The sequence below is a fragment of the Ochotona princeps genome, chromosome 2 (genome assembly GCF_030435755.1).
Source record: "Ochotona princeps isolate mOchPri1 chromosome 2, mOchPri1.hap1, whole genome shotgun sequence".
Lineage (NCBI taxonomy): Eukaryota > Metazoa > Chordata > Mammalia > Lagomorpha > Ochotonidae > Ochotona > Ochotona princeps.
The window spans coordinates 64,401,303-64,427,250 of NC_080833.1; the positions used below are offsets into that span (position 1 = coordinate 64,401,303).

General features: G+C 39.7%; 1 protein-coding gene across 1 annotated transcript in view; it reads left to right on the forward strand.

Annotated features, from left to right (window-relative positions):
* The first annotated feature begins 403 nt into the window (after positions 1-403).
* AK5 (adenylate kinase 5) overlaps positions 404-25,948 on the forward strand; it is a 275,978-nt gene continuing 250,433 nt past the window's right edge. Inside the window, exons 1-5 of the mRNA XM_058658212.1 lie at positions 404-721; positions 6,520-6,706; positions 13,235-13,402; positions 24,085-24,254; positions 24,358-24,471. Coding sequence (XP_058514195.1) covers positions 662-721; positions 6,520-6,706; positions 13,235-13,402; positions 24,085-24,254; positions 24,358-24,471 — 699 coding nt within the window. The 5' untranslated portion in view covers positions 404-661. The remainder of the gene's footprint in view (positions 722-6,519; positions 6,707-13,234; positions 13,403-24,084; positions 24,255-24,357; positions 24,472-25,948) is intronic.

Here is a 25,948-nt window from a genome sequence, read left to right on the forward strand (position 1 = left end):
GGTAAAGCTGTGTGTGTGTGTGTGTGTGTGTGTGTGTGTGTACACGTGTGTGTAGGGTCCTGAGAAGCGCAGAGGTCGCAGGTTCCGAGGCCCCGGACCTGTTTATTGTCTGAGTCAACTGGTCCCTCGCGCACTGGTCAGCGCACTGGACTCCAGAAGTGATCCCAGTTGGTCCGAGCGGTGTGAGAGCCGACCCCCGGCTCCGCCGCGCGCCCGTCCCCACCCCCGCACCCGTTGCGAGTCCGGCAGTCCCGCCCGCGCAGCGTGACTGGCCAAACCGCAGACCCGGCGTGGAAAGGCGCTGCGCGCTGAACCAGCTAGGCAACGGGCGGGCGCGCTGGTGCCGCGCTGGTGCCTCGCTCCCGCCGCGCCGTCCTCCCTCCTCCGCTCCTTCCGCCCCTCCTCTGGCGGCCGCGCAGCCTGGGAGCCAGGAAAGGAAGCCAGGGCACCCCCAGCTCGGATCCCGCAGCTCGGGCGCTGAGACCTGGCACTGAGACCTGGACTGCGGGAGCGCGGACAGAGTCGAGCGTGCGAGTGTTGGTGCCTGAGAACCCGGTCTGCATCCGTGCAAGGCGCGCACCCTGCCAGCTGTGGTCCCAGCCAGGGTCGCCGTAGCCCCGGCGCCTTCCCGCCTGCACCCCGAAGCACGCGCTGCACAACCATGAACACCAACGACGCCAAGGAGTATCTGGCCCGGAGGGAAATCCCTCAGCTTTTCGAGGTAGGTGGCCAGGGCCAACTGAGGGGCGAGGCAGTTGCGCCCAATGCCACTTTCCCAGCACTGGGCGCGGAAATGAAGGGCTTGCAGGGGCGCGCTCTCCCGAGGTTGGTCGTCTTTCCGGAGGGTTGCGGGGGGCGGGGGGACCCTGCAGATGGCTGGCTCAGGAGCCCCATCTTGCGCCCCAAGTTTCAATCTTCAGGCTGTGGAATCAAGCTCTCTCCTTTTCACCACTCGGATACGGATACCCGGAGTGGGCTGCAGGTAGCCACCAGGCTGCGCTGGGGTGGGGAGGGGGGTGTAAGGGGGGGAGGAGAACGAAAGCTAGGCCATGTGGGGTCACTGTCGCCCAGCAGCGATAGAGGATTGGATGGAAATCAAAGAGTCCGGAGCCCTAGCCCTTCTCTAAGCTGAAGGTGGGGAGCACAACCGGGGCCAGGGGAGTGGAGGTTACAGCATCCCTCCCCGGGAGCAGCTTGCTTGCGGGGAGAGAGATGAAGGTGCAGAAAACATATTCCAAGCCGTCCAGTGCAGTGCTGCCTCCGGGAGACTGGCGCTTGGCGCTGCTTGGCGCTGTCAGTGAGTGAACTCCTAAGCACGTTTTCGGTCGCCAGAGGGCCGCCTTTGCTGGCGCTCCCCAGCCCACCTGGTGGTAGGTGCAGGAGGAGCGAAGTCTGACTCCTGTTGCTCTGTCCTCGGACCGCAACACTGCACCTTCTGCACCAGCGCCCCGGCGGCCGGCTGGGCGGCACTTTGAGAATGTGAGAGAGGTCCCTTGAGGGCTAAATGAAAGGAGCTCTGACCAGTTTCAGCCCCAGCCTTCTCTTCTGCGTGTTCGGCGTCTTTTCCTTCTCTTCATGTTTAAATTCACAACATCCCAGAATCCCAAGTGCTTTTTCTAGGGGGATAATAAGAAGAGGAGAGAGAGAGTGAGAGAAAAGAAGGAAGGAAGGAAGGAAGGAAGGAAGGAAGGAAGGAAGGAAGGAAGGAAGGAAGGAAGGACAAAAAGAAAGAGAAAGAAAGAAAGAAAGAAAGAAAGAAAGAAAGAAAGAAAGAAAGAAAGAAAGAAGAAAGAAAGAAAGAAAGAAAGAAAGAAAGAAAGAAAGAAAGAAAGAAAGAAAGAAAGAAAGAAAGAAAGAAAGAAAGAAAATAAATGGAGGCAAGCTAAGCTTCCTAATGGAAACCCACTCCATGCAAACCTGGCCTCCATTTCAGGGAAATAATATACTGATTGTGAATAGTTTTTTTCCTTTTTGACAAATTTGTTTTTATTGAAAGAAGCGTTGAAACACCACTTGGAAGAATAATTTGGACCCTGTTACCCGGACAGTCTCGCCCTAGGGTGCCATCAGCACTGGTCTCTGTTCTTGCCTCTATCAGTCTGAGTTTCCCGGTGGACCATCTCCCTAGCGCAGGCCTGGGATGTGAAGCTTAGTCTAGCAGATGTGTTACTCCTGTATGCAAATACCCAGGCAGTTTTTACGTAAGAACAGGTCTTAAGAGTATGTGAGAAAGTTGCTCAGATTTGTTTCTTCCTAAAATATCTTCAATAACTGAACATGGAGAAGAAGAGCTGAAGATTTCATCACAAAGCTTACCACCGAGATCGATTTCACTGATACACTGCTAAAAGCGTAATTAGAAACACATGTCGGAGAGCTGTCTGATTGCGAAATACTGCTGGATAATACTTTTTTTTTGCTTTGTAAGTGTGGGTACTGGTTTTCCTATTAAGTGACAGGTAACCCCGAAGAATTTTGAGATTTTTTTTCTGGAGAACCCACGCTATATGTGCAAACAAATGAACACTTCTCAGTAGCTTTTTCTGCATACAAGCAGTCCCTTTTAAGATAGTGTGCATTTCAGAAAGGAAAATCAAGCTAACTGGGTGGAATAGTGGGTGGTGTACTTCTACTCAGCCCTGCTCAGTGGGAAGATGGAAGGAGACTCCTGGTGACCTCTGAATCCTCTCATCTCCCAGGAAGAGGGATTTGTGGAATGCACAGTGCAGGAAGTGTGCCCAACCTGGCAGTGCTGCAAGCAAAAAGCCAGACAGCAAGATCAAATATTTCAGAATCCTGAACTGGACTTTCTGTATCAATACCATCATACTGTGGGTCTATAAAGTGTATCAATTGGGTTGAATAACTGTGAATGTTAGACACCATTATGAATCACGCGACAGATTATTGAATCTACATATTGTCAGACAATAGCTACAACTAACTAATCGCTTCTTGACTTGTCAGTTAAAGGAGATTTGGGGTGTCTCTGACAAGTTCGTGTTAGAAATATATTTTCATTTTTGGTTTAACAGTTCTTGTCTTGAAAAATTTATCCGAAGTTATCGTGTCTATGAGTTCCGAAGTCTAGTTCAACTTTGTGGTGTGATACATCAATCTTGGTTCCTAACTCAGAAATTTGGTGATTAATTTGAATACAATAGGAAGTTGTTACATGACTCAAATTCTCAGAGAATTAACTAGGAGAATGAATAATAGTGTCTAATCATGGTTTTCAATTCTTGATAGTGATTGGCTATTAGAAAAAGAAATTTAAACTCATCCCCTGTTAAAACCCATGTTCTTTAGGGTCAGTTTAATTTATGAAAGCTGAACCTTTGTTGAGTTTGCTCAGCTTTTTCGACACTAGTGTGGATTTTTTTTAAAGATTTATTCATTTTTATTACAGACAGATATACACAGAGGAGGAGAGACAGAGAGGAAGATCTTCTGTCCAATGATTCACTGCCCAAATGAGCCGCAATGGGCCCATGCGCGCCAATCCGAAACCAGGAACCTGGAACTTCTTCCGGGTCTCCCACGTGGGTGCAGTGTCCCAATGCATTGGGCCGTCCTTGACTGCTTTCCCAGGCCACAAGCAGGGAGCTGGATGGGAAGTGGAGCTGCCGGGATTAGAACCAGCGCCCATATGGGATCCCGGGGCTTTCAAGGCGAGGACTTTAGCCGCTAGGCCATGCCGCCGGGCCCAATAGTGTGAATTTTTTTAAAAAAAATCATAAAATACCATATTTTGACTAATTCATATTGTAGTTGGCTAATACACCGAGAATCTGATAATTTCTTTTATATCATATAATATTTTTATAAGATGTGCAAAGAAGAATATGTGAATTATTGAATCAGAAACTTGCAATCCTGGGTCTAGTAGTTTCTGGTAAGTAATTCTGAGCAAGTCTCCAACATCTTAGTCATAATTTAATTTATCAAATGGAAATGAAAGTGCCACAGAAGTCTGAGAGTACCTCGGGCAAGCTAACACAAGGTACAGAGATATTTATATGTTGCTGTAAAATTATTTAGAGTATAAGAGAGGGTGAATTGCAGTGTGTATGTGTTTGTGTGTTTAGCACAGATCTTGACACACATTGAACGTAGAGGCCCATTTTAGTTTGTTCCACACACTCTGTCATTGACCTTGTCTCATAGAGTTGCATATTCCAATATACTCTGTTTAGGATTTCGGAAAACAAATGTGCCTAGTAAGAATTGCTTACAATTTGAAACAAATTGCAGAAGAGTAATTTGAAAATGAAATGTTGCATTCAAGAAAGATGTTTGCCTTTGAAATGGTGTGAATCTTATCCTTATGCATTAACAGACATGTATTGATAATGAAAATACTGTATGTTTTCTACCATGAATGCTATGAAGGAAAATATTTTATGTCTCATCAAGTTCCCAGGAGTCAATATTTCCAGATTGTAGCAGTTTTAGAAACTGGTACATGTGACACACTGGACTCTATGAACAGAAAAGTAATAGCAGAAGGCTGCCTTTTTATTCCTGTATAATCTCAGTGAGCAATGGGGTTACCGACTACTTTCAAAAAAATATTTGAAGTTCAGACTTTACTTGCTGTATATATCTCTCAGACTTGAGTTTTGAGGAATTTTTTCCCTTTTCAGAAAATAATCTGATATGCACCTGCCATCTGCCAGGGAAATGGTGAAGTACTGGGGACTGAAAAATAGCTGAGACCTGTTCATTGTGGAAGAGCAACTAGTTTAAAACAGACCAAAGCATAACCCAGTGTTGAGAGTAGAAATGACAAGTGTGTTCTGTGCAGATACCATGGGAACACTGAAGACGAACCCAGAGCCACCCAGAGGTTTCCTGGAGGCTTCCTGGCAAAAATAATGACAGCTGAAGATATAATGGGTTGTTACATATTTATCATGTGCCATCAAGCATTTAATATGCACTATACAAATACTAAACTTTGTAAAGTGTTTAAAATGTATTTATTTTTATTTTGTTTGAAATTCAGATAAATAGACATAAATTTGCCACTGCTGATTATCCCCAAGTGCTTGCAGTAGCCAGGGTTGAGCCTAGCAGAAATAGGAGCCTAGAAAATTCCATCTTGACCTCCCCTGTGTGTGGTAAAGACCAAACTGCCTCTTGAGATCCTACTTCTGCCCTACTCAGCAAAAGGTTGGACTTGAGCCCAGGCACTCAGATGGGGGAAACTGGCATCCCAAGCAGTAATTTAACCTCTGCACCACACACCTGCTCTCTATTGCTGCACTTTTAAATTTTTTCTAAGTTCTATGAAGTATTACTTTTGAAAAAAATAAAGATTTATTTTTATTGCAAAAGCAGATTTTCAGAGAGATGGAGAGACAAAGATCTCCCACCCACCGGTTCATTCACAAGATGGCCACAATACCCGGAGCTCAGCTGGTCCAAAGCCAGGAGCCAGGAGCCTCCTCTGTGTCTCCCATGCAAGTGCAGGGTCCCATGGCTTTGGGCCATTCTCTACTGCTTTCCCAAGCCATATACAGGGAGCTGGATGGGAGGAGCAGCCAGGATATGAACTGGTGCCCATATGGAATATCAGAACTTGCAGGCGGAGGATTAGCCAACTGAACTATTTTGCTCCCCACCAGGTTCTACTTTATTAAAGATTTGTTTTATTTATTTGAAAAGCAGAGTTACAGAGAGAGAAAGAGGAAGATAGAGAGAGAGATGTTCCACCTGCTGATTCACGACCCCCCTCCCCAGATGGCCACAACAGTCTGTGCTAGTCCAGGCCAAAACCAGGAGCCAGGAGCTTTTTCTGAGTCTCCACTGTAGGTGCACTTGGAGCATCTTCTACTGCTTTTTCAGGTGCATTAACAGGGAGCTAGATCAGAAGTGAAGCAGCCAGGACTTGAAATGGCAGCTTTTGTTGGGATGCCCTCATTTTAGGCAGTGATTCAACCTGTAATACCAGAACACTGTCTCCTCGTACCCCCATTTTACATGAGAACTTGAGGCTAAAAATCTTTATTTTTTAAATATTGATTTATTTGAAGTCAGAATTACAGAGAGAGAGAAAGAGAGAGATTGAGATTATCCATCTGATGGTTCACTCCCCAAATGGCCACAGAGGGCCAAATCTGAAGTGGAACAGCCAAGGAGGACCCATATGGGATGTTGACACTGCAGGAGGTGGCTTAACATGCGGACCCCCAGCACTGGCCTGGAGCCCTGGAGACTTTAAGGTTGGGTAAAAATGAGATAAATAATGGCTGGCTACGTTTTCCATTGCTACAATCATCTCACTTGATAGATCTCTTTTATTTTAAATTACACAGTTGCCCGAATTGCTTAAGTAGAGAATGCTAAGTGAAACTAGTCAAGAATTTTTCTTAATTACTCCATCAGATCATAATTCCAACTTTAATTGCTTGTGAAAGCACAAATTCAAAGGGCAAAAACAATCTAGAATTCCAACATGGGACTCAGCACTACTCTAGCAAAAGTAGTTTAAAAACATACTTTATTGTATTTCAGAGCCTTTTGAATGGACTGATGTGTTCCAAGCCTGAAGACCCAGTGGAATACTTGGAAAGCTGTTTACAGAAAGTGAAGGAACTGGGTGGCTGTGACAAGGTGAAATGGGATACATTTGTCAGCCAGGAAAAGAAGACCTTACCTCCACTTAATGGAGGACAGTCTCGGAGATCCTTTCTGCGAAATGGTAATGTACATGTAGAATAACACATCCTTGCACAGTTACAGCAATTCTCTGTAAAATATGCCATGTAGACCATAGGCAGTGATTTATTTATTGGACTTATAAATGCCTAGAAGGATGTAAGTGCCTGGAACACAATTAATCTCTCTTTGCAACTAATTCTAATCACTTCCATGTCAAACAAAATGACATACCGTTGTCCAGCAGCTCCATGAAGGCTTGATGAAATTTTACATTGCTAACTTCATTATTTTGTAAAATGAACTACATTAACAAACCAAGAATTTTAAAAACTGTGAATACATTTTCAAAATTAATAAATAGAATGAAGTTATTACATAATAGTCTCACACTTTTTATTCACTGAAAGAGATTTGGCTTATTAATATGTTTTCCAAGTCTGTAGTTTATATTAATGTGTAAATGCACTGTTAAAATTTTTGCTAGTTAATTCAATAAAGATTTATTAAACAGCTACTGAATGCAGTGTATTAAATTACGCATTTGGGTACTATAAAAGAAGTACAAGAAGTAAATTTGTTTACATTTTAGAAATGATTTGCATCTAAGAGATGTAGTTTCTTAGAGAAAATTCATGGTATTCTGAACTGTTTGAAAAAGCAAGATGTGTTATCCAAATTAGCATGACAAGGTTGGCATTGTGGTCTAAGGGGATAGATGCCACCTGTGAAGCCAGCACCACACATGGGCTCCAGTTTGTGTTCTGGCTGCTTTCCTTCCAATCCAAGTCAATGTTAATGTGCCTGGGAGAATAGCAGAAGATGACTCAAGTCTTTGGAGTCCTGCACCCATGTTGAAGAACTGGGTGGAACTCCTGGCTCCTAGCTTGGGCCAGGCCTAGCTCCCTCTGTTGTGACAAATCTTTCACTCTCTCACCATAACACACATAAACCTGAATTATTTTCTGGTGGCCAGAAAGATTATATAATCAAGATATAAACCACTTTTCAAAAACTGTGCCACAAAAAGTTTTGACTGTACTGACAGGATTTAAGGTGGAGATAACTGTATTTACAATAACTTTTAGGATGAAGCAAATTTTAGTTTGTCATTATTTGAATACAATGTGAGAAAAAGTCATAGTGTACTTTTTTAAAGAGACACAAACGGCCCGTGTTGTAATCCCTTGGGTTAAGTCACGACCTGCAATGCCTGCATCCCATGTCAGAGAGCCAGTTGCAGTCTGGCTGTACCACTTCTGATCCAACTCCCTGCCAGTGTGCCTGGGAAAGCAGTGGAAGATGTCCCAAGTGTTTGGTCCCTGCCATTCACATGGGAGATACACTTGAAGTTTCAGGCCCATGCCACTCTGATTACAGTGGCCTTTTGGAGAGTAAATGAGCACATGGAAGATCTCTGTGTGTGTGTGTGTGTGTGTGTGTGTGTGTGTGTGTGGTCTTCTCTAGCTCTGCCTTTCAAGTAAGTTAATAAATCTTAACAGGGGCTAATGCAGTAGTATAGACGGAGGCTACTTCTGCACCTGCAGTGCTAACATCCCATATAAGTGCCAGTTTCTGTACTGGCTGCTTCACTTTTGATGTAGCTCTCTGCTAATGTGCCTGGGAAAGTAGCAGGGGATAATCCAAAGTCTTGGACATGTGAGAGACCCAGTAAAGGCTCCTGTATTCAGAGCAGCTCAGCTCCAGCCATTGCGGCTATCTGGGGAGTGAATCAGTGGATGGGAGACCTCTCTCTGTGTCTCTCCTTCTGTCTCAGTGAAATCTGCCTTTCAAATAAAAATAAATAAATCTTTAAAAAGAAAAAAAGAAAGAAGGAAAGAAAGAAAACACAAGCAGAAGAGGGAAGGAAGAAACTGGCATTTCCTCAGCAACGCTTCCCGAAAGGAAGAATCCTCAGCTTGTACAGCATTCAGTAGGAGGTGACCTGGGTTTGAACATCTACACGTTTTGCCAGAGAAGATATAACACCCAACTGAATCTTCCAGTGGATCTGAGAAGCAGCTAAGATAATTAGTTTCAAGAATTTTCAAATGTAGCAGACCTGATAGCAAAGATAATTAGGAAACATTTCATGGGACTAACAGGCAATATGGTCTGTGTCCTGAATCTTGGGGAGCACTTGATCTTGTTGCTATGCAAGGTTTCTCACTCCCATCCACCTTCTGTCGATAGGTGGTAAGGCATCACTCATTGCAAGAGAAGCTGAGCTGGTACACTCTGTGAAAGGACTAAGGTTAAAACTGTGCCTTCATGTGTTTACCAGACCAGGTTTGCTCCAAATGTTTTGATTTGATCCCTAGAATTATCTCAGTTCTAAAGAAATGTTTTACTCTTTTCTGGTGGTCTACTTGTAGAACCGATTCATAACTGACCAGAGGCCTGGGTTCAGAAGTTCACTCTCTGTAAATGAATGAGATTTCTGGGCCACTGAGAAGAGTGTAAGGTCCACAGAAGAGCACATGAACAGAATTAAAGCTCCAGTCTCCAATTCAAAGCACATGGGCACAGCTTAGACTATACAACTCCACAGGCTGCAAGTACTCTGGAGTCACTAGCATACCTTTCATCAGTTATTGCTGTTGACACCACCCCTTAGTACATTTCTGTCTTGGTGAACAAAATGCTGTTTGCGCCAGGATTTATGAGTTCATATACCTTTTCCGAATGGCTCCCTTACTTCCTGGGATGTTATCATCATATTGTTAGACTACAGCCAAAGCTAAGTAAATACCTTGTGAGATCAAATGACAAACAACATGGGAAACTTTCTTTAACCTAAAGCACGAAATAAACCTCAGATATTTTCAGATAATGTCCAAGACACTACTGTATATTTAAAATTAAATTTAAGAGATTATGACATTAGCCTAGTTGAAAAACTCCCGGGCCAGGCAGGATGGCCTGAGGGCTAAATTCTAGGTTTGCATCTGCCAGGGTCCGGACTGCTCCACTTCCTATCCAGCTTCCTGCATATGGCCTGGGAAAGCAGTGAAGGGTGGGCCCAAAGCTTGATACCCTGCACCCACATGAGAGACCCAGAGGAGGCTCCTGGCTCCTGGCTTCAAACCGGCTCAACTCTGGCCATTGTGGCCACTTTGAGAGTGAACCAGGGGACAGAACATCTTTCTCTTTGTATCTCCTTTTCTCTGTATATCTGCCTTTCCAATAAAAATAAAATAAACCTTAGAAAGAAAAGAAAAATTGCTCTCAAATCAAATGTAAAATATAAATCTGCAACAAAATGAAACGTTCATGTTTCTGATTGACTTGATCTTACAGACTGTTGGTAGGCAAAGTGTGTAATAGAGAAATGGTGAGGCCCATGACCAAATCAGAGGCAGAACTGTAGTGAACAACCATTGTCCAAAAGGTAACAAGTACAACTTTGGGAAAATGTCAAGGTGTACCAAACACATTTATGAGACTTTGTTGGGTCCACAAATTACCAGTTAGGAATTCTTGATCAATTAGGATAAGCTAAACCAGGATTGAAAAATGTAGATTTAATATTCTATAGACTTTTTCATTAATCAGAGCCGTTCCATGTGCTATGGTGATAAGAATGTTGGATCACACTGTACCCTAGTTAGAACCTATGTTAAAAAATAAATTATGAAATGATCTAGCCCACAGTAACAATTTTTTTAAAGATTCTTTTTTTTTTTAAAAGATTTTATTATTATTGGAAAGCCGGATATACAGAGAGGAGGAGAGACAGAGAGGAAGATCTTCCGTCCGATGTTTCACTCCCCAAGTGAGCCGCAATGGGCCGGTACGCGCCAATCCGATGCCGGGAACCAGGAACCTCTTCCGGGTCTCCCATGTGGGTGCAGGGTCCCAAAGCTTTGGGCCATCCTCAACTGCTTTCCCAGGCCACAAGCAGGGAGCTGGATGGGAAGTGGAGCTGCCGGGATTAGAACCGGCGCCCATATGGGATCCCGGGGCTTTCAAGGCGAGGACTTCAGCCGCTAGGCCACGCCGCCGGGCCCAAAGAATCATTTATTTTTATTGGAAAGGTGGATATACAGAGAGGAGGAGAGACAGAGAGAAAGATCTTCCATCCGATGATTCACTCCCCAAGCAATGGTTGGTGCTTAGGCAATCCGAAGCAGGAGCCAGGAGCTGTTCCTGGTCTCCCACAAGGGTGCAGGGTCCCAAGGCTTTGGGCCACCCTCGACTGCTTTCCCAGGCCACTGGATGGGAAACAGGGCTGCCGGGATTAAAACCAGTGCCCACATGGATCCTGGCGCGTCCAAGGCAAGGACTTTAACCACTACACTATCATGCCGGGCCCAACAATGTTTTATTTTTATGCACTGCTTTGTATATGTGTGTTTTGTTGGTTTTAGCTATAGTTTGTAGATTATTAAATTCAATCAAGTTGCTAACTTCCCAATAACTTAAAACATGATTATTGCTAGAAACAGAGTGATTTATGCAGTTTTTTTCAAAGACATTGATGTAGGTATGCTAACATATAATTATCACAAAAAGTCATTGCGTGAACTAAAACATTTTTAGCATCTAACCAAATTATTTTACCAAGTTAATTTATGAAAAACAAGGCTAAATCATGGATCGACAGTCTTTTGAAGTATTAAATATGAAAGGAGCATTCTTTTCCCTGCCATGCGCATATAATTGAACAATTTCCTGTGAACAAGAGTTCTGGTCCCAGAAATCCACACATTTGTGGAAGTATTTTTCTGAAACATTTCATTATTGTCTTTTGCTCCTTATGTCCAAAATTACATACCCCTTGTTTGCTTCAAGATCAGCAATGCTTTTCCCTTTTCTATTTACGTAAAGACAGTCGATGAGTTAGTTGGGTAATAAAATAACTACTTATTGGGCATTTCTAATGTGCCATACATTCCTTTGGAACTGAAGATAAAGGTACCAAGAAAGAATAAATATGATACCTGCCGGCAAGGAGCTTGCAATTAAGCAATGAAATCAGGCAGTAAAAATGCAATCAGGAGCACAATGACTGCAGTAGAATATACCATATGTTGTGAAAATGATCATATGACCAAGGAATCAGACTCAATCTAGGCTGGGATTCATGCTGTGTTTTCTAGAGAAGTGAGGAAGGAGAAAGCTATGTTTTATATTGGTAATTGGCTTACCGTGGTGTCTCTGGCCCTTTTGAATATATCATTTGTATTTCTAACTCTGAGCCTTTGTGTAGTTCCCACCTTCTGAGATGGTCTTATAGCATTCCTTGCCTTTGAAAAGTCTAGCCCTGCTTCTTCTGGCAATCCTTTCAAACCAGCACTCCAGCTTCAATGGTCTACCCATTTTCTAGATTACTGTGGGGCTTACCATGACATGTGCTCATTTTTAGCACTTTTCCTGACTATTGTGCATGGACTGGTCAGGTGTAAACATATAAACTCTCATTTGTAAGCAACAGAGACAGGACTACAGATTTTATTCTTCTACTGAATCATCATAAACACGCAAACGTGTCTGACATTGGGGAAAATATTTGTTGCTAATGTAAATATAAACTTCCATGTGTTTGTGTTTTAAACTGGTAAAAAAAAATTTTCATTCTATTTGCAATATAAAGACAGATTTTTCCATCCGCTGAACCAAGAGCCAAAAACTCAGTCCTGCTTCTCCCACATAGATGATAGGACTCAAATTCTATGTGGTTCTCCCACATGTGTGACAGGACCCAAATACTTCATTAGTGTTACCTCTCAGGGTACATGTCAAACAGAAACCCAAAACTAGAAGCAGAGGATCTCAGATCTGAAGCATTCATTCTGATAAGAGATGTAGATTTCCCAAGCAGTGATTTAACTGATGTGCCACATGTCTGCTCCCATTGTTACATTTTTACTTGGGTATATTGAAAATACTGGGAAAGTAAAATTAAATGATATTGTAAAATACTCCAAATGTAGAAATTGTTTTTAGTCTTTTGTCTAGCTTAGTACAGTACCCTCTTTGCTTGTCCGGTATGCCATCAAACCAGTCCAAGGGATCACATTAGAGTTCCTGCATCATAGAGGCTGCATATCCACGCTTGTGGTATGAATGGAACGCATGATTCGTGAAAATGGTGTCCACAGATAGCTGTATATGTTTGCAGAATTTAGGTACTATACAAGTACCCTTTGCAGAGGCCCACCAGTCTAACAAAGTGGTAAAAAGGTGGGCCTATGTTTGAGTAGTTTCCTCCAGAACCTAGGATGACAAACTGTGACACACGAGCCAAGTTAATTTCACAATAAATATCTTACAAATGCTTCCTTGGAACAGAGGAATATCCATTGTTATCTAATGTCTATGATAGTTTTCCTATTTCCATGGCATGATGCTGCATGACTCACAAAGCCCAAATATTGTCTGTCTGGCCCTTTAACAAAATTTGCAGACTGCTTGGAGATATTCTGGCCGTTGACAGGAAAACTAATAGTAATAATAAATAATTTTTAAACCATTATTTAACTTTTAAATGTCCTCTGTTAATTACTTAAATGTGAAAAGTGAATTCTGTGCTCTTTTTCCTTTTCAAAGTTATCTTATTCTTTTGCAGTAATGCCTGAAAATTCTAACTTTCCATATCGGCGTTATGATCGGCTACCTCCAATCCATCAATTCTCCATAGAAAGTGACACGGATCTGTCCGAGACCGCGGAGTTGATTGAGGAGTATGAGGTTTTTGATCCTGCTAGACCTCGACCAAAAATTATTCTTGTTATAGGTATGATGGCAGAATGCAAAGTTCTCATATTGTTGCTGACCTTGCTTATAGATTTACATTTCAAAAACAGCATTTGTTATGTATTATATTTTCCACTGCAGTTGGATAATGAGAGACAATAGAAACAAAGCTGCAGGTGACAGAAAACAAGAACATTTTAGAATAATTTTCAGTAAAATATGTTGTTTTAAATTATATAATCTTATGCCAATTGCATATAGAGATTCCCACTGCAATGTTAGAGGAATTCCCCATCATTGAGTAGAAAGTGATTTTTTCAGGATTCATTGTCTTGTCTTATTTACTTAGAAATATTTAATATATGTAGTTGAATCCATTAGACGTTTTCTGAAGGTTCTGCTTTAACTTAACAAGTTGAATTTTTGTCTGCTATTATTCCTTTATTATTTTCCACAATGCAGTTTTATAAGCATAGGAATTCATCTCCCGCCCCTATATCCCCTCATTTTCCACTACCACTATTTGTCTCTATGCTAAGCATTGTCACTCAGTTCATGCTTACCAGTTTAACTTTCTGATATTTAAATGTTCCATGACATAATAAATCTAGTAAAAGGTAGAAAACATAATATCACAATGTAAAGGAATTATTGTAATTATCATTGGGAGTCCAACTATCACTTCCCAGTACATTAATCTCCTATTGTAATTCATATATATAATATATATGTACACATATATATATTGTACTTTGCATATTATTTGTCTTAGAACACATGATATTTTTCCTTTTGGAACTGGCTTATTTCATAAGCGTAATGGATTCTAGTTGGGACCATTTTGTTAAAAACAGTAATATTTCATTCTTTTTTTGGCTGAGTTGTATTCCATTAAATAAATGTACCACGATTTCTTTATCCATCATTCTGTTGATGAGCATCTTTGTTGTTTCCATGTCTTAGTTATTGCAAATTTTGCTGCTGTAAACAGGGGTTTATAAGTAGCTCTCTTGAATGCAAATTTCATTTATCTGAATGTATTTCTAAGAGTGGGATAGCTGGATCATATGGTATATCAATTTTCAGTTGTCTGAGGACTCTCTATACATACTTCCATAATGGTTATACTTATTTATATTCCCACCAACAGTCTATTAGGAATATTTCCCCATCATCCTTACCAGCAGTTTTATTTGTTTATCTCTTTGTTGACAATTATCACTGGAGTTAAGCAGAACCTCGTTGTAGTTTTTATTTGCATTTACCTTATGGCTGGATAACCCAAGCATTTTTTCATGTGTCTATTAGCCTTTTGAATTTTATCTTTTGAAAAATATCTGTTTATATTCTTTACCATTTTATTTTTACTCTTTTTTTCATTTTTGTTATCATTATTTTCCATGAGTACAATTTTATAGTAGTTGGGACTCATTTATTTCCATCTCCTGCCTCCCTGCACATTTTCCTCTCCTACAGTTATTCCCCATGCTATCATGGTAGTCCTTCAGTAACCATCGCAAGTGTAATATTCTTCTATTTAAATGTATCATGACATTTCAGGTATAGGCAATGATAGAAAATCTAGTAACCTACTGTCAAGGTACATTTAACTTACTCATTGAGAGTCCTCCTTTTATTCTGGAGTGGAGATACATACTGCAATGTATCTTCAATTTCCAGTATGCTAGTCTCTATTATACAGTTTATCTATGAGAATATATGTATATGTTTGTTTACTTACATATCTATTTGTTTTGTATTTTACATGAAGTCTATCTTATATCAGAGAGAACACATGGTATTTATCCTATGGGACTGGCTTATTCACTGAGCATAACGATCTCAAGTTGAGACTTTTTTGTTGCAAATGGTAGAATTTTGCTCTTTTTAATGGCTGTATAGTGTTCTATGAAGTAGTTGTACCACAGTTTCTTTATTCATTTCTTTTTTGATGGCCATCTGAATTGTTTCCATGTCTTTGTTATTGTGGATTGTGCTGCTATTAATATGTAGGATTGCAGGTCACTTTCTCATATGCAGATTTCACTTCCTTTGGATATATTCCCAGGAGTGGGATAGCTGGGTCATATGGTAGGTCAATTTTCAATTGTCTGAGCATATTGACTTCCATAGTGGCTGCACAGTCTAAACACCCACCAACAATAGAGCAGGATGACTTGTTTTTCCCCACATTGTCACCAACAGGTGTTGTTAGTAGATTTCTGAACGTAGGTCATTCTCACTGGAGTTATTATTTGCAAACTCAAAAGTTTTTATTTCAATCTTTCGGATAAATAGGGAACCTGAACGTTTTTCGTATTTCTGTTAGCCATTTAAGTTTGTTCTTTTGAAAAATGCAAAGAAATTTCCCCATTTCTTCACAAAGTTTTTTTTTGTTTGTTTGTTTTGCTATTGTCGAGTTTTCTGGCATTCTTTGTAGACCTTGGATATTAGCCTGATGTAGTCCCATTGGTTTATTTATGCTCTGTCTTTTTGGTGTCTTTTTAAAGAAGTCCTTGTTTTCCTATAAACTGTACAGTGTTCCCGAATTTTTCCAGTAGTAATTTGATGTTGTTTGGGCATAACTTTAGACCCTGATGTATTTACAGCTGGTTTTTGTATAGGGTGAAAGGTAGGGGGTTTTGATTCCTATTCCTGCAACCACATATTCAATTTTACCACACAATTCATGAAAGAGACTATCCTTTATCCTTATGTTGATTTTTGGTTCACTTGTCAAAAATCAGTTGGCTATAGATGTCTGGGTTCACTTCTGGGATTTCTATTATTCTGTTCCATTGATTTTCCTCTCTGTTTTTATGCCAGTAGCAGACTGTTTTGATTATCACTGCTCTATGGTACATCTTGAGGTCTGCTGCTGTGATCCCTGCAGCCTTGTTTTTATTGCTTAAGATTCACCATTAACTTTTGAAGGATCAGTAAATAATAACATATTGGTAAAGATTCATATAAATAAATTTTCTCTTTTTTAGATTCATATAAATACATTTTCTCTATTGTAAACTGATATCGACATTAAAATCTAAGTTTTAGTTGTTCTAGACAAACACATCTGGCAGAACAGTGTTTTAAGCAATGCATAATATCTGAGTATATGCCAAAATAACAGTAATAGTTCATCCTTAATATTGACACTATGAATTTTGTTGAATATGATAATATCAATCCAATTCCATATCCCAATGAATAAAAATTGTGAATGTTTTAAATATTTTTGCAAAAATGACTTTTTGAATGCTTCTGCAAATTCCTTCTCAAATTTTGTAAAACTTACAAAGAAACCCATGCTCATACAACACGTATTGTCAGTTTTCACAGAAAGACCAAAAGCAAAGGTCTAATATGAGATGTTCAAAACTCTTCTATCTGCTAACAATTGACTAAGGGCCAACTGTCCAGAGACCTCAGGCAAGGACGCTGTGCTGTGAAGGCCATGACCATGTTGGCAGCTAGGAAGAGGCATGCAATTAGACACACACAATGTCAACAAAACTTCTACTCACCAGCCTGGAAGGGATGATGTCTGTATATTTTGAAGTGAAATGAAAATGGTATTGCAAATATATTTAGCCCTGTTGTTAAAAACATTGCAGAAAGACATTTTAGAAATCAGCTTTCACAAATTCGGGATGTTATTATGGCTTCTGGAAAGTATTATCATGCCATAAATCTCTGTTCTTGAAAATGGAAGGCTTCTTTGTAATTAAATATTGAGGTCTTTGTCTAGAAGACAGTATTTTATTAAGAGAACTGTGGAATAACTGGGGAATATATTGTCATTTTATGATTTGTGTATGGATCGATATTGCTTTTCTTTTTGCTCTTAGAGAAGTATTGCTGATTATTAAAAAGAAGAACACATTGAAGCATGATTGTTCATGACAATGGTGTAATAACAAATGGCTTTGTGTAAACACTTAGATCTTCACCCCTCCGTATTGTGAGTTTTGTAATGAGAATGATTCAAACATTTAATTTTTTTAACATTTATTTTTATTTTATTTTTTATACATTTTATTATTATTCTTATTATTTTATAGTACAGTTTCATATTCCTTTATCCCCTCTGCAGTTCCCTCCCCCCCCATTTCCTCTATATCATTACTAACATATAGTTCTTCATACTCAGTCATATGTCCATCATTGCGGGCCTGGACAATGGCAGAAAGTCCAGAATCCTATTGTCAAGAAATAGTAAACAGTTTCATTGTAAGTCCATCTTTGTCTGGAAGCAGAAATGCATACCACACTACATCCTCACATCTAAATGTTAGTCTCCATTTCACAGCTACTGTACATCCCCTTAAATGAAAAGTCATGTTTCAAAATCAACAATAGAAAGAAAAGGGGAAATTTACAATGCCATGAAGTTAAATGACATGTTACTAGATATGATAGTCTCCATTACATAACTACTATACATCCTCTTAAATGAAAAGTCGTGATACAAAATCAACAAATAGAAATTTACAATGCCCTGAAATTAAATGACATGTTACTAGATATGACAGTCTCCATTACACAGCTACTATACATCTCCTTAAATGAAGAGCCACAAACAAAATCAACATCAGGGAGAAAAAAGAAATTAACAACACCAAGAAGTTAAATAACATGCGATTAAATGACTAATGTGTAGCTGAAGAAATGAAAATCAAGAACCTTCTTGAAGAAAATGATGCTACCGTATGATATACAAGTCATTGAATGATTTAATCAGAAGGAAGTGTTTTGAAGAGATGAAACTAACAGAGAATAACAAAACCCATGTGATATAGTTTCCGCTAATCTTTGTTGAAGTGTGTCTCCTCCAGACAATAAGCAGATGGGTTTTGTTTTATAATCCAGTCTACTAATCTATGACGTTTGATTAAGCTTAAGCCATTTACATTCAGAGTTTAATACACATGGGTGTGATGTTGGTCCTGTCATTTTGGGAATGGGTTGTTCATTGGTTTAGTCTTCTGTTGTCATTTTGCTGGGATGTTCTTCCCGTTTGCCTTTGGTTTGGGTAGGTGCTATTCCTCCTCTCTGCCAAGAGAACATCTTGAAGTATCATTTGTAGGGCAGGTTTGGAAGAGGCAAATTTTTTTAGCTTTTCTTTACTGTGGAAGAATTTTATTTCATTTTCAAAGATGAAAGAAAGCTTTGCTGGATATGTTATCCTGGGCCGAAAAATTTTTTCTTTTAGAATCTGGAATATGTCATTCCATTCTCTTCTTGCCTGTAGAGTTTCCTGTAAGAAATGTCCTGTGAGCTTAATTGGCTTTCCTTTATATGTCAGTTGATTTTTTTCATGTGCACATTTAAGGATCTTTTCCTTATGTTCAATTGAAGAGAGCTTGAAGATCATATGTCGTGGTGAAGATCATTTTTGATTAAGCCTGTTGGGAGTTCTGTGCCCCTCCTGGAACTTGTTTCCCAATTCTTCCTCTAGATTAGGGAAATTTTCCTTTGTTATTTCATTAAATACATTTGCAAATTCAGCTTCTCTTTCTGCACCTTTTGGGACTCCCATAACTCTTAGATTTGGCCTCTTAATAGTGTCTTTCAATTCTTGAATACTTTTTTTGGCCTGATCCAGCTCTGCTTCCAGCTTTTTGTTTGCTTCCCCCTGATCCAGGAAATACCTTCCAATTCTGAGATTCTTTCTTCTGCTTGCTTCATTCTATTTTGGAGACTCTCCACTGTACTCTTAATTTGCTCTACTGTGTTCTTAATTTCTGATATACCAGCCTTGATTTGCTTTATTGCTTCCTTAAATTCTTTGAACTCTTTCATGAGCTTCCCATTGTTGATCAGAATCTTTAAAATGAGTCTTATGGAATCTGTGTGCCCCATTTTCTCGATGTCTTCCTCAGTTAACTCTGAGATTGGCATAGGGTTTTGCTCCCTTGCAGGAGAATTTTCGGGAATATTCATTGTGCCTTTGTCTCTTCTTTTGCTCTTGATCATTGTACTTCTGGTTAGCAGAGTCTTCTCCTTGGGGCAGGTTTCCAAGCTGTGTCATCTACAAGTCTACAATGCGATTTTACTTACTGCGGTTGGTACACAACTTTTCTTGCAGCCACTTGTGCCACAACCTCCAGCAAGTTCCAGGTCTGGGTTCTTGTGTCAGATTTTCACTGTGGTCTCCACAGCCCCAGCTCTTGGCTCACCACTCACCACCTCCTGTGATACCGTGCTGAGGCTGCAGCGTTGTCTCTGCATCCTTTCTCCCACTTCCGGTTGGAGCAGGTCCCAGGATTAGATAGACACCAGGTGTCCTATATAATTAGGTTGTTGGTGGCGCTGATCTTGCTGGAACCTGTTGGACATTAGATCTGGGTGCCACACGGACCTATTTTGACCCATGCGATGTCACAGTCAGTATTATTTTCCTGCGGGACCAGTGCAATCTCGGACCTCAGCAAGTTCTCGCGAGATCAGCACATGCACAGTTCACTGTTGTCACCTGCAGTCCCAAAGCTATTGCCACAGTGCCCAAAATGGCGCCTGATGTACAACCACTAAGGTTCTTGATTTGCTGGCCGTCAGATCCGAGGGCTATCCCAGACCTGCCCTGAGTGGAACCTGTAGAATGCCACGTCGTTGCAGTTCACCCAGACAGAAATGAGCTCACTCCCAGCTCGGCGCATGCTCCGTCCTCACCCTTGCCCTTTCCTCCTTACGCAAAATGGCGCCCAATTCAGCTCTAGGGGGCTGACTGGGCTGTGAAATCCACTCTGCTGTCGCACTGCCCGTCCGAGATCTGCTGCTCTGTCTCTACTCCTGTTCAAATCAAACGGACCAGCAGAACGGACAGTTCTTTGTCTGGGTTCACCACCTGAGCTCCCAGTGAAAGTCCCTTCCCACCTGGTTGCTGGTGGAGTTCCGGCTGCTGTGGAGTTCAGATCACCGTGCTGGAGTATCAGTCTCTGCAACACCACACCATTGTGTCCACTGCTTTCCTGTGTCTGTCAGTCTCCAGGTACCCCTCTGCTGTTGTTCTGTCCTTTCCTATTTCCTGAAATATGTCTTCTCTGCTTCATCCTGGTTAAATGTTTTTCCATCTGTATAAACGAGTCCTTACCCTATTCCGCCATCTTGATTCTCCTCGATTCAAACATTTTAATAAATTGATGTATTTGGATGGGATATAATTTCTTAAATCTTCTCCAGGTCAAGTTTTTAAATTAAAAATATATTATTCCTTTTTATTTGTTTATTTATATTTGAAATGCAGACAGGAAGAGTGATAAAAACGAACAGATCACTAATCAGAAAACTTCCATCTCTTGGTTTATTCCCCAGGTGCCCATGATAGCCAAGACCTCTTCTGCTGTTGACAGCGCCAAACTATATGAGCATTCATCTGCTACCTCCCATGAAGCCCATTAACAAGAAACTGCAACTAGAAATAGACTGGGTACACTAATGTGTATGCCAGTGTCCCAAGTGGCATGCTAATCCCTGGCCCAAGTACCTGGCCTTAATTCTTTTTTCTTAATCTAGCAAAATTTACATTCTTTTTCATGAATATGATGCTTAGGGTCAGCATCATGGTGTAGCAGTTTAAGTCACAACAGATTAAGCTGCAAGGGTTGGACTGCCATATATATAAAGGCCACCTGTTGACACTAGCATTCCTTGTGGGCACCTGATCAAGTCCAAGTTGTTCCACTTCCAATCCAGCTCCCTGCTAAAGCATCTGGGAAAGCAGCAGAGGGTGGCCCAATTGCTTGGATCACTGCACCCAAGTGAGAGACCAGGGAAAAGTTCTGGATCCTTGCTTCTGCATAGCCTGGCCCCAGCTATCGTCATTTAGGGAGTGAACCAACAGATGCAAGCTTGCTCTCTCTCTCTCTCTCTCTCTCTCTCTCTTTCTCTCTCCCCTGCTTCCCTCACTCCCTCTAATTCTACCTTTCAAATAAACAAATAAGAACCTTGGGAAATGAAAGGATGGTCTCATGCCATATCGTAACATTTTAAATGGTAAAAGAATGATTCAAGAAAAAATGACAGCATATGATTTTCAGAGTTGAGACAAAGAAAGGAAGAAGGAAACCATTAATTGGGAAGATTGGGGCAATTTCATGACTTTTAAAAGATTAGGAAACAATTGTCCTTGAACCTTACACATTTTTGTTGTTCTAGTTTGCAAAAGGTATGGAAGAGGTACACACATCCACATGATATTACTTTTAAGTAGACAGAATTTCCCTTTAGACATTGAAGTATCTTTAAAGGTTAATCTTCATGGCACAAATGAGCAATCATTGTAAATAGAGTTAGATTTTAATATAAATATTAGAGATAAATAAATTTAAGCCTATTCTTACTTTTGAAATACAGTAAGATTAACTTTGCTAGAGTTTCAGTTATCAAATTCGTCAAATAAATTAGTGTTATTTTCTGTCAATTGTGCCAGTCTGTCTGCTGGCTATTCACTCTATTGCTGATGAAAAGGATTTTATGTTTTTCGTTACAGGTTTCATAACTTTTCTCAGCATGTTTGGATTGTCTGTTTTTTTTCAGTGAAATTTATAATTTCTGATTTTGATTATTTGTGAGATAAAATATGGAAGTATTTCTTTCTGAAATAGAATTGATTCTTCAAAGATTAAATCAGCTTGGAATTGTTGATAAGATTGATCATGTAATTCTTTTTCTTCCAGCCAAGTTATGATTTCTCTGTATGTTAATAGGCCAAAAACAGCTATTTTTAGCCAAAGCTTTTTATATTCAAACACTTTAATATAGGGGCGACATTGTAGCATGGTGGATTAAGCTACCACTTGTTACACTTTACATCCCATATGGGAGTGCCAGTTCATTGCCAAGCTGCTCCACTTCCTATCTGGTTTCCAATCTGTTTATGTTCCCTTGGAACGTAGCAGATTATGTTCCAACTGCTTGGGCCCCTGCTATCTGTATGGGAGACCGTAATGGAGTGTCTAGCTGTTGTGGCCATTTGGAGGAGTAAACCAGTGAATGAAAGATCTCTTTCTCTTTCTTCCCACCATCTCTTTTCACTCTGCCTTTCAAATAAATAATTTTAAGCTAAAAATGTTAATCTGATTGAAGTAATTCATATTGGTAGATAAAATAGGATAGGATAGGGTTTAGAGTCTCTTAGAAAGAGAATGGGCAAAAAGGTAAACAAATTCCTGTGTTAACTTTGATAAAGGAATAGAAAAATGAAGGCTAGATTTTGTTAGATGTATTATTTGGAAATGGAACTAAGAAATTATTCCATTAGAATTCCTCTAACCAAATCCACCACTCAAAACTTTGTCTTACAAAAAAAAGCTTCCTCTTTGGCTTTTTATTTGAAAGAATAAAAAGTTATTAAATAATTAGATATAAAATGATTTCAACACACAAAGGCTTTTTATTAGTAGAGACAATATCAATTCATTTTTCTGTTTATCTTTATTTTTAATATTGCCTTCTATATCATAATTATGTCTCAGTGAATATTACCAAACATTGACTTTTTTTGAAGAAAATGCATTTACTTATTTGAATGGCAGAATGACAGAGAGAGCAAGGACAAAATAATGATATTCCTTCTGCTGGTCCACTGTCTAATCAGAGCTGAACCAGGATGAAGTTAGGAGCCTGAAACTCCATTCAGATCTCCTACGTGAATGGCAGGGGCCCAAATACTTGGGCCCTCCTCCGCTGCTCTGCCAGGTGCACTAACAGGGAGTTAAAGCGGAAGTAGAGTAACTTGGGATTTGAAGTGATTCTCTGATATGAAGTGTCAGAGTTGGGGGTGCAACTTTACCAGCTGTACCACAACATAATCTCATGCATTGAATTTTTAAAATGTGTTGCCTACACTCAATAATTTATGCTCAAATCCTTGAAAATATTTCATATTCTTAACTGTTACCAATTTAACTATAGAGTGGGCTGATTGCTGTACATTTTGTTTGAGAATGTTTTCCAAATCTAGGTTCTAATTAGTGTAGGTTGTTCAGAACTACACATTAACTTTAAATTAACATAAAATTGTTTGTAAAAAAAACCTGGGCTGTAAGTATTTTACTTTTATTTATATTTTCAAAAATAAGTGGCAATTATTGATTATTAGTATTGAGTTAATAATGCAAAACATTATTTCGTACAAACATACCACAAAATCATAATTCTTAATTTCATGAAACCTTTCTACCTTAAAGATCTATTCCATTCACTCTCTGAACTTATTGCGTAAAACTTTTGAATCTGAAGGAGATAAAGCAAGAACACATATGAGCAAACAGATTTCAAGAGAAGATCTACATCAACTATGCCGATGTTTGGTTTAAAACTAGTTGTTGTACTTCACCAAAGTACACATTAACTCCTTTTTTATGTGCATAGAATGTATTTCTGTTCTTTTTTAACATAATCTTTGGTACTCCATAGATTTTTTTCTATTTCAAAGGGAAAAAATGATTCATTTTTTACATAGAAACATCTTTCAACTGCATTGTTCAAAAATTGTATTTAGTTTCTTACTAAAAATAAGTATAGGTGGAAATATCTCTTATCTTATACGGTTGGTTGAGACAGTTCTACCATTCTGCTGGTGGGAGCCTCTGCTTGCTCTGCTCTCAGAGGTGGCACTGAGAATGTCATCCATAGGACAGGCCCTGCCCTGGTACTAGTGATTCAAAGAAAGTTCTTTATTGTATTAGAAGACTGTACCTTTTGTGTTTTGAATAACAGGTGGTCCTGGAAGTGGAAAAGGTACTCAAAGTTTGAAAATTGCAGAACGTTATGGATTCCAGTACATTTCCGTGGGAGAATTATTAAGAAAGAAAATCCACAGTACCAGTAGCAACAGGAAATGGAGTCTTATTGCCAAGATCATTACAAATGGAGAATTGGCTCCTCAGGTACTGCTTTGTAATCTGCTTCTAGTCTGCAAAACATGTATGCCAGTTGTGGATATGTGAAGTATGACTGTAGCTTTCTCATCCTTTGTCTTCCTTATGAAAGGAAACAACAATTACAGAAATAAAACAGAAACTGATGCAAATACCTGATGAAGAGGGCATTGTCATTGATGGATTCCCAAGAGATGTGGCCCAGGCACTGTCTTTTGAGGACCAAGTAAGACTGTCTCCCTTTATTTTAAGTGACCTGCTTCTTTCTTAAAGCTTTGAGATTTAAAAAGAAACAGAGTCGGCTTTTTCTTTTTGTTTATTTGTTCTTATTGAATTCTGGTCTGAACTAGAACAAACCTGTCACTATGGGTTGGCAAAAGGTTATTATTTCCTTGGCAAGTGCTTAAAATTGAAGACCGTCTCTGCCAAAAAGATAAAAACCAGTAATAGAATTCACTCATGTTATTAAAAATGCAAAGCTCTATAAAATTTATTTCAAAATACGTTTCCTAAAAATTTAAAAAATCTTTTATTACTGAAAGCAAAGCCATGTTCAGCACGGACTAGGGATGTAACCCATACCTGAGCACAAGTTCTTACCAGCTAAGGAACTCCTGGCTGCCCATTTTGTGCAAGCTTGAATAGACTATGCATGTTCAATGTGCACTGCATTTGATTCAAAGGCAAATGCATAGATAACAATATTTTGTATGTGTATTTAAAATTGAAAAAGCTTGGATGACTCATTTTTTTTCTTACAAAGTTTTGGTGACAAAGATAATGTGTGGTCATACAAATTTTAAGCACGGATGTGAAAAATGAAAGTCTGTGACACTCTGTGTATCTGCTGTTTCTCCTTTCCTAACAGAAATTCTGTTAGCTTTATTATATGCTCTTCCAGATCTTTTTCATGATGGCACACTTGTATATAGAGGGATGCACAAACAGGTACACTCACTTTTGCACAAATGCATTTTAACATTTTATAGCTGTGTCCAAAATGCACCCCAAAACGTGTTTCCAATGACATGCCTATCACTGCTGAGTGGGAGTAACTATGCTCCAGACTCTGTCCAGCCAGAGTAATCTGTATGAAAAGCTTCTGTCACCCTGGTAAGTTTGAAGTGGTATTTCACTTTTTGAAGTTTATTTCTTGGGTTTCTAATATGTCTATTTTCATAAACTTGTGATGATTTACATTTCTTCCTTATGTGAAATATTTGATTTCCTTTGCCCATTTTTTCTGCTGTCCTGCTTATCTTTTCCTGAATTACGTAAAGGAGATTTTCAAGTATGATAGGTACTGTATCAGAAAGGATGAGGTTAAACACAATGTAAGTTGATGGCTCCTATAAAAGCCGTTCAAAATTAGGCAGTTTCAAGACCACAACATCGTTTGAATCTTCTAATTAAACTTTAGAAACACTTGTGACAATAGATTGTTTGTCACCCCTCCTTGATGTTCTTTTTCCAGTGTTCAGACACTGTAAGAGGTTGGTTCTACTTGTTTTGTCCTTGAAGAACAAGAAACCTGAAAAATCTGACACATGTTTTGCTACTTGCTATCATCTGATGTTACTATTGAAATGCATGCTATGGTAGAAGTCTTTGGGGTCGTTGGCTGCTGGAGGAAGTGTGATAACCTGGCAAGCAGGCATGCCCAGGATTGCCCTGCCTTCTGTCTGGAAAGTTCTGCCTTTGGC